The sequence below is a fragment of the Alosa pseudoharengus genome, unplaced genomic scaffold (genome assembly GCF_046254945.1).
Source record: "Alosa pseudoharengus isolate Yale_2024_CS ecotype anadromous, Long Island Sound unplaced genomic scaffold, YU_APseudo_1.1 YU_APseudo_1.1_scf_11, whole genome shotgun sequence".
NCBI classification, from domain to species: Eukaryota; Metazoa; Chordata; class Actinopteri; order Clupeiformes; family Clupeidae; genus Alosa; species Alosa pseudoharengus.
Window position 1 is genome coordinate 34,906,722 of NW_027468576.1, and position 12,918 is coordinate 34,919,639.

General features: G+C 44.6%; 1 protein-coding gene across 4 annotated transcripts in view; it reads right to left on the reverse strand.

Moving 5' to 3' along the window:
* Positions 1–12,918, reverse strand: part of szt2 (SZT2 subunit of KICSTOR complex) — a 132,347-nt gene that overhangs the window by 71,198 nt on the left and 48,231 nt on the right. For all 4 annotated transcript variants that reach the window (XM_076279012.1, XM_076279009.1, XM_076279010.1 and 1 more), the window contains 6 exons: positions 12,162–12,314; positions 11,292–11,394; positions 10,876–10,990; positions 10,180–10,267; positions 5,494–5,612; positions 1,690–1,854 (listed from right to left, as the gene is read on the reverse strand). In XM_076279012.1, the coding sequence (XP_076135127.1) occupies positions 1,690–1,854; positions 5,494–5,612; positions 10,180–10,267; positions 10,876–10,990; positions 11,292–11,394; positions 12,162–12,314 (743 nt within the window). The remainder of the gene's footprint in view (positions 1–1,689; positions 1,855–5,493; positions 5,613–10,179; positions 10,268–10,875; positions 10,991–11,291; positions 11,395–12,161; positions 12,315–12,918) is intronic.

Consider the following 12,918-nt stretch of genomic DNA (forward strand, 5'->3'; position numbering starts at 1 on the left):
GAGCGAATGAGAGGGAGTGAGAGAGAGAGAGAGAGAGCAAATGAAAGTGAGAGAGAGAACAAAGGGAGAGATAGCGGGAGCGAGAGAATGAGGGAGGGAAGGAGAGGCAGAGCGCAAGCTCACATCAGCACATCCATATAAAAGAAAGTCTTGTCAAAGCGCCCTCAGACTATGCATATCACATTGAATACATTAGCAGCAGAATTACTTGCATATGAAATCTCGGGCCTGCTGGAGTTGTGAACTCCAGCAGGACTTTAACCCCCACAGTGGTCCCCTCATTGCCCAGTGGTGCTGCATGCGTTAAGACCATGACACCTGCTTAATGTGGGCAGCGGTTCGACCTCTATTAAACATACAAGGCTGGGCCTGTCTATACTGTATTCAAATACAAAGTACATGTCTGGAGACAATCCATTGGAGAGTTCGGCCAAGGTGTGGGTGTTTCTACACAGATTCAGTGCCTCATTAAAGTCAAAGGTCTCATCAGTAATGCATTTTCAAACGCTACACAGCAAAGCTTCGTGCAGCGTGCTTGTGAAGCTCGCCGAGGGTGTATTTGAAGACTGACTATTCAGAATTCTGCTGTGCTAAAAGGCATGCTTTACAGATCCCTAGTTCTGAAATTCATCCACGAAGGAGGTTACGTGTTCACGGTTTGTCTGTCTGTCTGTCTGTCTGTTTGCAAGACTATGCATAAAATGCGTAAAACTTAGTGGAAAGTGGGTGATAAAGGTGCAACATGGACACAGGAAGAACCCATTCGATTTTGGAGCAGTTTTGACTTACAGGGCGGCCATGACAAATCCTGTCTCACTTTTGCTAACGTTGCGAGATCCAGCATTTGGCCTTGGCAGCGGTCTGCACTCTCTCTGTGCACCTCCGGTCTTGATATATGATCATGTGCCCAGCAGTGGTGCGGACCGCACCGGTCATTCTCACGAGCTGTCTTGGCTATTATCTATGTAGTTTTTATGCCTTGGCTCACAAACCTCATGAAAATTTTATAATACCTCTCACAGCTGAACATCATCAAAAATATCGCCAAAATGCATCAGTTTGCAAGTTAGTACCCAAGGCCCAGTGGCAGTATGAGTGTTACACTTTAGTTGAGTTGACAAAGTCCCATGTACCTCCTACTGAGGCCAGTGACAGCACTGACAGGGGTAAGAGGGACTCAGGAAGGGATGCTGGTCAGCTCCTGTCAAAACGGACTGACAGACATCATTAGGGCACTACCTGGATGTGTCTGTGTGTGTGTCTGTGTGTCTGTGTTGTCTGAGGTGTCTGTGTGTCTGAGTTGTCTGAGTTGTCTGTGTGTCGAGAGACAGGGCGGGCTCTTTAGGTGGTGCTCTCCATGTTGCTGGACCACACTACTAGAAGGAGGTATAGGAAATGTGTGTGTGTGTGTGTGTGTGTGTGTGTGTGTGTGTGTGTGTGTGTGTGTGTGTGTGTGTGTGTGTGTGTGTGTGTGTAGAGAGACAGGGCGGGCTCTTTAGGTGGTGCTCTCTATGTTGCTGGACCACACTACTAGAAGGAGGTATAGGAAGTGTGTGTGTGTGTGTGTGTGTGTGTGTGTGTGTGTGTGTGTGTGTGTGTGTGTGTGTGTGTGTGTGTGTGTGTGTGTGTGTGTGTAGTTGTTTAGACCCTGGAGCACTGCAGAGAAAGGAACAGGCACTAGGGTGCTACCTTGAAGTGGTGCTCCATGTTGCTGTCGGTGTACTTGGGGATGTGCAAGAAGATGAGCAGGTTCTGCCTGAGGTAGTGGGCCACAGCCGGCAACCAGCACAGCGAGTACTGGGGCAGGGAGAACTCCATCACCTCCGTGGCTGGGGAACCAGGGGGCTGGATGAACTAGAGAAAGAGAGGGAGAGAGAGAGAGGGGTTACCAGTCTGGTCACTGTATTATACATGCAATCTTTCCCCACCCATCCACTCTTCTATGATCCATCACACCTACTATTTTGCTGGCGGTCACGCATGTGATTAATTCTTCACTCAGTTCTGGAGAAGCTCCTTTTTCTTTCAAGCAAGCAACTGTTACAGCTTTACTCAAGAAAAGTACACCCATTTCAGCTGAGGTGAAGAACAATATGTCTCCCTTCTTTCCTTCTTGTCTTGAGAAAGAAGAGTTTAAGCACGTTTCTGATTTCCCTTCTCAGTACAACCTACCAGACCCTAAGCAATCTGGTTTCAAAAATGGTCATTCTATCAAAACTGCTCTTTTGTCTGTGACTAAAGCATTGGGTGCAGCTAAGGCCTCTGCTCAGTCATCAGATTTTATTTCTTTTTACTGGGGTTACCTGCAGCTTTTGACACAGTGCATGACATTCTCCTCTCTATATTATCTGAGGTCAGAATTTCTGGAAAAGCTGTTAATTGGTTTGCATACTACCCCAAAGGATGTCCATTCAGTGTGTCTTGGCAAAGGCAGGTATCGAATTCTGATGACTTCACCACAGGTGTGCCTCAGGGATCAGTACTAGGGCCTCTTCTTTCATCTATTAACACCATTTCCTTGGGTGAGATCATTCACTCCCACAGATATGCTTATTACTGCTATCCAAATGATACTCAACTTCACATGTCTTTACCACCTGATGTCCTTCCTCTTTCTGCTCAGATTTCTGTACGCCTCAGGGATATTTCAGTCTGGATTGACACCTTCTGCTCTCTCTCCAACACTGAGCTAATAGAGCTATTTCCCAACATATCAGCATCCAGCTTGGCTCATCTTCACTGACCCCAGCTAAAACGGGACGTACATTTCTAAAAGCATGTAGTCTCAGTGACAAAGTCATCTCAGTTTATCCAATACAAGATCATATCTTATCTGACACAATGTCTTATAACTTCTTCTGCAAGCCATGTTTCTTTCCAAACTGGACTATTGCAAGGCATCCAGGTGGGGGCTACACATTGGTGGTGGTTAGTGAGGCTCCCCCTTCACTGTAAAGAGCTTTGGGTACCTTGAAAAGTGCTATATAAGTTGTTGTTATTGTAAGCTGGCCTATCTGCTTGTGTAGTGAAACCATTACAGACTATTTAAACTGCAGCAGCACACCTGGGGCCTCATGTACAAAGCTTGCGTACGTACAAAAATGCTGCGTACGCCACTTCTCACGCTCACGTCCGGATGTACGAAGACTGACTTGAACGTGAGAATGTGCGGTCCTCCACGCAAACTTCATGTCTGCCGTACGCACATTTCCAATGTGTATCGTCAGTTGGCGACACTTAGAGGCAATGCAGCGCAACAACATTAGTTGATCGCGAGTCTATATAGGCCTTTATTTGCACAGTATATTGTGAAACGTGGATTATTAAAAATGATTCGAATGACTTCGAAAGTAGGCCTATGTTTCTATATAAATGGACATGCAACATGCTCAAATTCTACTAAGTTATGCAACAACCTATCTGTGATGACAACTGTAGACTTATTAGAGGATACGAATTAAAAGGGAATGTGAAACCTATAGCCTACACATAGATAGAATAGATAGGCTGACTAATAAGCGCGGATATAAGCTATTTCCCTTAGTGTGATTGACTGCATAGGATACTTTGACTTTCCTCGAGTAAGCATTCGCATTATTGTTGTCACACTTGTGTGCAAATATAGGGATATGATCCAGAAATCGTAATGTTGTGGCGATGTGGCCTGGATCAACTTTGTTTATTCCACCTCGAGTGCGCGATGCGTGGTAGCCTACTTGGACACGATTGATGTAATGTTTTTTTTAATTAATGCAGTTGTGTTGTAATGGTTCAAATACATCAAACCCAGTTATGCGAACCCTGTCACCTACTTGCAGACTGACCAATAATTCTACCACGGTCTCTGACCCTATAGCTAGCCACTGCTACGCTCTGCCACTACTGATTTTTTTTTGTTATTAATTACATATGATAGACGTACGATTATTGACATTTTGTCGGATAAACACTTCTACCTCGCATTCGCTGGAGATATTTTTTTTATTTTTTTATTAATTTGATTATTTAAATTATTAAACTTTGGAGCAGGTTCGAGTATGAATGGATCCACAAATGAGTTTTCATTGTTATTAATATTGCGGGATAGGCCATTTTGTCTTCGCGGAGGTCTGCGCTCTCGAGTGGCCTTCTAGTTAGCATATTAAAATGAGTGTGATTGAGGGAGGAGAGAGGGTGGAGTGTAATGCTCCTGCATGTACGCTTAATTTCACGTTAATTGGGATGTACAAAGAAAGGCTGCGTGGAATGCTGCGTACGCACAGTTTCATAAATCAGGATTTTTTTGTGCGTACGCTACTTTTCAGGTTTGCACGTACGCAATGTTTTAGTATGAAATCCACGCAAGTCTTTGTACATGAGGCCCCAGGTCTTTAATCAGCCAAAGAAGACACATGTAACAAGTTAGTTACCCTTCATTGGCTTCCTTTAAAAGCCAGAATTCAATTGAAATCCCTCACTCTGGCCAACCAGACACTGGATCTGCAGCTGGATTCAGCTCTATGTCCCTTTCTTTCCAACTGTGGTCCTCTGATGAGCGTTTGCTGTGTCCACCATCCGTTAATGCTAAAAAGTCAGTCAAAACTATTTTCCTCTGTAATTCCTCGTTGGTGGAATGCGGTGTCTGCTAAATACCATAAACATGCTTGTATATGTTCTGATTTTGTATCCAGCTTATACATACGAGTTGTGATATACAAATGTGTATATGCTCTATATCTGTATATGATCTGATTTCTTGCCCTTAATATGATCACTACTTTGGCAATGCAGGCAACTTTGAATTTGAATTTGAGGGGGGGGGGGGGGGTGGAGATAGATAGAGAGACATAGAGATAGAAAGAGAGAGATAGATAGAGAAAAAGAAAGAGAAAGAGAGAGAGAGAGAGAGAGAGAGAGAGAGAGAGAGAGAGAGAGAGAGAGAGAGAGAGAGAGTGTGTGGATTATGTATCCCCAGACCAGAGTGGACAGCTGTGGCAGACAGCATCCCAGGCAGAGGAGGTAGGCAGGGCAGGGACAGGAGGAGGACTAATGAGCCCTGCTTACCTACTGTCTCCCTGCGCAGCACAGCATAGCACCACAGCTCCGCTCCGCTCAGCTCAGCTCAGCTCAGCTCAGCTCAGCTCAGCTCAGCGCTATGGGCCTGAGACATGAGTCACGGCACCAGACAGCCCGCTGCTTAAGATGCTGCCTGCGTTTAGGGCTGATTACAACCAGAGCAGGGGCAGTGGCAGAGCAGAGCAAAGAGAGACAGATCAGGAGGGAGAGAGAGAGAGAGAAGGAAGGAAATAGAGAGAATTGAAGGGGGATTGATGGAAGAAAACATAGATAGATAGATAGATAGAGAGATAGATAGATAGATAGATAGATAGATAGAGATAGATAGATCGAAAGATAGATAGTTCGATAAATAGACAGCTAGTTTGATAGATAGATAGATAGATAAATAGAACTGGAGATCGTAAGGGGGGGGTGCAGAAAAGAGTTGAAGTTCACCTCCACATCAGCCGGGGTCAGTTTGCAGTTGCGGACGAGCATCACCGTGATGATGTCCAGCGTGGCCTCATCCAGACGCTTACGCAGGACCTTCACTAGCTCGTCTGTGATCTCAGGACCTGCAAGGAACACACACACACACAAACAGAAAACACACAGATCAGCCTGTGACATGAATGACCCCATTCAATACCCTGACCACCCTGCTTCAACATCCTGCTCCATCTATTCACTGCTGCAGGGGCTGTCAACAAGTTTTTAACAGTAACAGGCAAGGTTGAGTTTCTCAAAGAAGCTTGAAAAAGGGGGGGTCAAGAGCAAATTGTGCCCACTGTGAGGTTACATAACACAAAACCCACCATACAGATGGCTAAGAGTAAGACAGAAGTACAGGGATATGAACAAAATCCTCAGTGGCTATCCAGTCCTGGAAGCAGTTTGCTTTGGAGTAGACTTGGCCATGACCCAGCACAGATCTAACACCAGGTCGGGGCTGGAGCCAAGGAACAACTGTGACTAGACGGAGGATGCATTTCCTATACGCCTTCTGAGGCCTCTGTCAAACAAACAAACAAACAAACAAACTCATATTGAGCTCTCATATATCCCTTACTGTTATGCTGAATGCAGCACAACTACACTATGCTCATCACATCCAATACTTTTGGGAAATACAGCCAAGATCAGGATCTGATCTGGATCAAACTCAGACAGGTATCGGAACGGGTCAGATCCCATAAGGAGTCGGGAGGTATCAGAACGGGCCAGGTCCCATAAGGAGTCGGGAGGTATCGGAACGGGTCAGATCCCATAAGGAGTCGGGAGGTATCAGAACGGGCCAGGTCCCATAAGGAGTCGGGAGGTATCTGACTGGTGGGAGACTGGTGTGACACAGCACAATGATGTTTTTGGGGAAACACATCTGGTTTGGACCTGGATTAGATCTGGTTAAGATTCTTTGAGTGTGAATTCATTCAGCATCAGCAGCTATCTGAGGATCTCAATATTAGGGGTTTCAACATCAGGTGCATTTTGGATAATATATGCTCTCTGGATTGTATAAAACAGGCCAAATACTGAAATATTTCACACAGCATCCATTATGAGCAGGTGAAGGCTTGCACGCATGTTCAAACACCAGGGCCAGGGAGCAGAGAAATTCCCTTGCATGTAACATCCCATCCTCCTCCTACATTAAACTACTGCTTATTACCTACCAGTTCTCAAACCTTGCTTCTGCACTGCCGCAACAGGGGCACCATCTCTCATCATTTCACAGAAGAGACACTATTTAATTAACCATCGAGGAGGAGGACCGTATCTCCATGGCTTCTTCCGCACCAGCAAAATATATGCAAATCAATAGTCTGACAGGTGTCTGGAGCCTTGGAGCTCCTTGCATTGAAAACAACAACAACAATAACAACAAAAAGCACAAACTTCAGATCCCTGGATACAAACGATACCCGTGAATTAAAAAAGTTGTGTGGCGTGCCAACGTTGCAGGAGAGGAATAAATTTGGGAGAAAAAGGCTTTCACAGCAAGGCTTCCTTCACTGCATAGGCGCAATCCTCAAATGGCCATCGCTGTTCTTGAAAAACTGTCTGACACAATGCGCATCAATAGCTCATTTGCTAGAAGGCTTCTAAACTATTCTCATGGCTTCACATGACACAATTCAATCAAAATGCCAAACCACATTTATGGAAAACGCATAGTTGGAACTGTCATGCATCATAGCAATTGATTACAATGGATTTCATTGCTTTTTCTGTCAAATATTTTTCACTTTCATTCATTTCTCAAGGGCCTCATTCATAGATGTGCTCCCATCTTGATTCTAAATAGTCTAAACAGTAATGACCTGTCAAACATATAAATGGCACAGATCATATGCCCCTGTTGTTGCAATGTCAAATAAACTGTCAACAGGTGAATCATGAGATTCACATCAGGTCTTTTTTTTCCACACATGTGTGGTGCTACAACTAAAAACTATCAGTTCTCAAACACATTTCAGCCTCAGGGCTGACACTGTACTGTATGCACAGAGTTCCTGAATATGGAACAGACAGACATCAAATGGGGTCAACAGGCTGCTCTTGTATAAGGAATAGATGTAAGAATATATGCATGTATGCACTTATCTCCAGACGTAGGAAATACACACGAAAAAGCTACCGAGAATGCCCATGGAATATTGCAATATATATGCAATGCCTTGAAATGTATGAAAAAGGGCAAATCATATTAACAAAATTATGAAAAAGAATGATACGTCCAACTTGTTGTACAAATCACGAATGCAGTCAATGATCAAAAAATAAATCTTGAAAAATGAAATATTATCTCATTCTGTGATTTCTGTGTGTTCTGACAGCAACGTCCATAGGAAGATGTGCACGGTTGAACGTCTACCCACACTATAGGAGCAGGATGATGTCAGTCATAACCCTCGGCTGGAAGGGAAACACAGAGTATGATGGACAGGGACAAGTCCCAGTTCCAGTCAGAGAATGACAGGATCTTTCAGGACATCAGCACAGCAAAGGCCCCTACAGTACATCTTATGTAAATGTACTGTAGAAACACTTTTAAGGAGTTACAAGGTCCTGACAAAGTGATGCAGCTGTGGCATCACTAAAGATGAGGAATGCACAACTAGGGTGTATTACCACCTCACTTTGTGAACGTCATAGGCAGAAGCCATATTACATACAGAACCTTGCAACGGTATTCAAGTCAGCATTTTTTGACAACTACAGATACTTGCACACATTTCCCCAATCAGATTTATATTGTAAGCTAGACTTGATGCCATTTTTTGCCATGCAAAAAGATGCCAATATTTTAGATTCATATTTAAGCATCTACTGTACGTGGTTGCTTTAATACACTGAGAATGTTTTTTACAGTCATATGAGACCAAAATAGAGCTTTTTGGCCAATCCAGTAGCTCACAGAAACACACCAATGCATGAGGTGTTCGCAATGGCAATACTGATATGGCAAGCGTTTTTAGTAAATCAGAAAATTATGTAGACTTTTGAGGGTTTTTGAATATTTTTGCAATCCACGGTAGGTACTCTTAAGAAACTATTAGCTGTGCTCTGACTGCTAAACTCCATTCAGGAAAGTTTGACTCAGTGCCTGAAAGGTTTCCTGTGTCTCTTCTGAGCAGCTTTCTACTCCTTTCAGCTGTGGACTCTGTTCCCACATAATTAAGGAGGGTGAGTGATAAATGGGCTTAAGACCACATGTCTGTTCTACCAAAGTCCTTTTAGGCAAGTCCCTCCACTCGGCGGCCATATGCCAACGTTTTATGGGCACTCATCGGGCACAGTCTTTGGGTCGAACTGCGCGTGCGCAAGGCTTCACGACACCAATCTTGCTCCAGCGGCGAGATCACAACACATGATTGGCACGATGTCTTCACAACAAACCATATGATTGGCTCAATGTATTCACATCACACCACATGATTGGCTCAATGTATTCACATGTCGACGTTTTGCCAAGGAAGGGGTGGGATATGTGTAGACAACGGCCATATTGGCGTGACAAACTAGCCCCATGCATTTCTATGGAGTATTTTTTGAGTGCTGTGTCTCCTCATTAGAAAGTCTCTGGTTCTACCTGTAGTGGATACAGCCGGCCACGCCACAGGATGGGAAATCAGGTTTTCAAGTAATTTCCCTCAACAGATACATCTTTCAAATGGGCACATCGTTTTACCCTATATACATTTTCATTTTTATATCACTTCACCAAAGTTCATTTTGCACAGTCAGGCTTCCATTGGTGTAAAAAAATGTATTCTGTGGCAAAAACCTGAGTTGGTTCTTTCTAATTTGTGTTGGGTGGCACTGTTTTGACAGTGACGCAATCTCTGCACACAGCGAAAATTTGACCTCGGCGTGCAGATGGTGACTGTATCAATCCCTATGAGAAATGAGGCACTCTCCTACCAGAGCTATTCTTGGGCGTTCTTTCATGAATGTATTTATTCCATTTTGAAATGTGAGGAGCTGGAGATTTTCAGTGCTAGTTATGGGAGGTGAAATACAGTGGTGTGGGTGGAGCACACTAACTAAGGGCTGAAATGGTGTTGCCCTGCACAGTGCAAACTGATACAGTGCCTGCAATTTCAAGTTCAGATTTAGGGAATTGTGAGGAAAGGCTTAGAAAAGGGGGGAAAATGTGCTTACGCAACTGAGGGAGTATAAAAAACGTCTGCATTAAGACAGTCTGTGCAGATCGGGTGGGAATGGGGTGACGTCATGGCAGTGGGTACTCAGGGAGGCGTTAGGGAGGAGCAACAGTGACCCCTAGTGGACAGGAGTAGAAGTGCAGCCGGGAGGCTGTAGGCATGCGCACTGAGCTGTGCTGAAATGAGTCAGCCATTTCATCCCCCCTTTCTCCTCCCCCTTCAGGGCAAGACAGCAGGGAGTTGTAGAGGAAGGGAAGGTGTGGGGGAGCTGGGTTGAGGAAGGTGGAGGTGTAGCGTTCGCTGAAAAAAGAGAGAGGACTCCAAAACAGGAGGTGGGTGTAGTGAAGGAGGCGACAGATAGCAGGTGGCACGGAGCTGATCGTACTTCTTTGGCTGCCTATGGCACACTCGTTTTTGCTCTTTCTTCCCCCTCTCTCTCATCCCTCTCTCTCTCATCCCTTTCTCTCCGTCTCACCTGCACTGCCCACACCATGCACCAGCAGGAGGATGTGTTTGTCCACTTGTCCAACCGGTCTGGAGCCCTCAAGCGAGGAGCGGGACCCCTGGGGAGTACAAACCACAATTAAAAACAAGGACAAACCCATATGCAGATAGTCACTCCAACACACACACACACACACACACACACACACACACACACACACACACACACACACACACACACACACACACACACACACACACACACACACACACACACACACACACACACACACACACACACACACACACACACACACACACACACACACACACACACACACACACACACACACACACACACACACACACACACACACACACACACACACACACACACACACACACACACACACACGGCCAGCTCAAGGCAACATTTGAATGCGTGAGCTGGTGGACCCATCCATCGTGAGTTTTGCATGGCCTCCATCGCCATCCCTCATCCTCTCAGAAGTAATTACAGAAGCCGCTCAGCTCCAAAATAAGGGACACTTGTCATTTGCTACCCTATAAAGCCCAAGGACGCGTTCCTGCTTTGTAAGCAGGAGGTAAATCATGCAGTCGCCGGCCATTTGACTTCCCCATCACGAGCAGGAATCAGAGCCCTAATGGCTCTTCAGGGCCGCAGTTGCCGGCTGCTTAATGAAAAATGACACCAGGGGATGGATACCGTGAGTTCCTCGGAGTAGAGGGGCTCCTGGCTGCGGGCCAAGCCCATGGAGCGTGCCATGTGCAGGTTGCCATCCAGGTCGGAGTACTTCCCTGTCTGGGACGTCTCAGAGAGTCTAGGAAGGGAGAGAGAACGGAGGGAGGTTGTAGGACAGAGGGAAAAAATATAGGGAGCATCCATATATAGAAGCAACACAACAATTAAGAAAGAAAGAAAGAAAGAAAGAACGAATGAATGAACGAATAAACGAATGAACGAATGAAAGAGAGCAAGAATGAAGGGATTCAGGTCCAGAGAGAATAAAGGTCTGGAGGTATGTGGTTTGAGCTGAGGCAACACTGCACTGCAGGGTGGACGAAAAGAGGGATTTAAACGGAGGGAGGTGTCAGGGGACGGCCAGAGACAAGAGCGCTGACCTGAGGTAGAAGACAGATTTGGTGGTGCGCTCCTGGTAGACGAACATGTTCTTCCTGTTGACCACGCAGAAAGCACTGAGCACAGACCGCAGGGCCTGGATGGCTACAACAGACAGAGAGAGAGAGAGAGAGAAAATCAGTTATCAGAATAACTATTTCTTCTTTCTTTAAAACTTTTTAACAGAAATTGTTGTGTTTGCGTCACTGCTTTAAAAAAAATGCTATTAAAAAAATGCTATTAAAGCTCATCTAGACTAAATTGAATAGAGAGAGATAGAAAGAGAGAGAAAGAGAAAGAGAAAGAGAAAGAAACAAATAGGCCATGAAGACTAGCACAGTAGCTCAAAATCCACTATTTCCATCCTTAATGTGATTGAATAATTAGGACTGAGATGGCGGTCATCAAGACAAACTAGGATATGCTCGGAGTTGTGGTTTCAGACTCATCAGAAGTTTGTGAGTTTGTGAGGGAGAAAGTCTCAAGCATTAGCCAGTAGCTGCCCCCAATCATTAGTGGTGGATTTTAGTGTGATAGCCCAAATTTAATTAAGTCCTTTAAACTTAATATCCTACATGAGTGCTTTGCTTTTTTTACAACACTGGACCATTGTCTTCCCCAGACAATGTTAGTGGAGCTAACAGCTGCCAAGAACTTGCAAGATGGTTTGTTTTGGTGATAATGGAGGAATGTAGACGTAATTAGCCTGCTGTCTCTTGATTGGTCTCTTGTGCCGCCACTCACCTTTGGACACGCCCATGTTTGCTTGTTTGCTTTGTTTTGGTGTTTATGAAGGTGCTTGCAGTTTAGAAGAATGGTGTAGATGTAGTTTGCTTGCTCTTTCTTGATTGATCTCCTGTGCTGCCACTCACCTCGGGACACGCCCATGTTGGGCCCCATCTTTAGTCGGGGGTGAATGTGGATGACCGTGCTCCACACCACATCACAGGCAAAGTGGCCCGGAATGAACTGCATGTTGGCCGCTAGGTAGTCTCGTGGCTGGTAGCTCTCATCTGCGTTGTAGTCTACAGAGTGACGAAGACCACATACAGCAGAATCAAACATTACCCATTTTATCTTGTGTTATATTTTATTTATAAAAGCACTTTTACCTAGTTACATTCGGGCTTTTATCCAAAGTGGAAAACACATATATATATATATATATATATTAGGGCTGTCACTTTACGTTCGAAAATCGATTGCACAATCGATTGTACCAAACAACACAAGTTTCGAAAACTAAAATAGGGAATCGATTTTAACCAAATATTTACACTATTAATTTTAAACGAAATAAACAAATAAAAAAGATAGAAGTAACAAAATTCACAAACAAGAATATAAGAATATAAAAGAATTCTGAAGTGCAGTAAGCATTGCGAAAGCTAAAAAGAAAATTCCCACCAATTTTACGCACCGGGAACAGCTGTTTCAATCAGCTGCTGTGCTGCTCGTGTTTTGCCAAAAAATGGAGGACAACGCGATCAACCTGTGCGACATGTAGAGAGACGAGTGATAGGCCCTAATAACTTGAGGAGTTCGATGTGGAAGTACTTCGGATTTTTGGTATATCAAACTATGGAGAAGAACAAAGCGGTAGGCTACGCAAACTGTGCAATCGAGTTC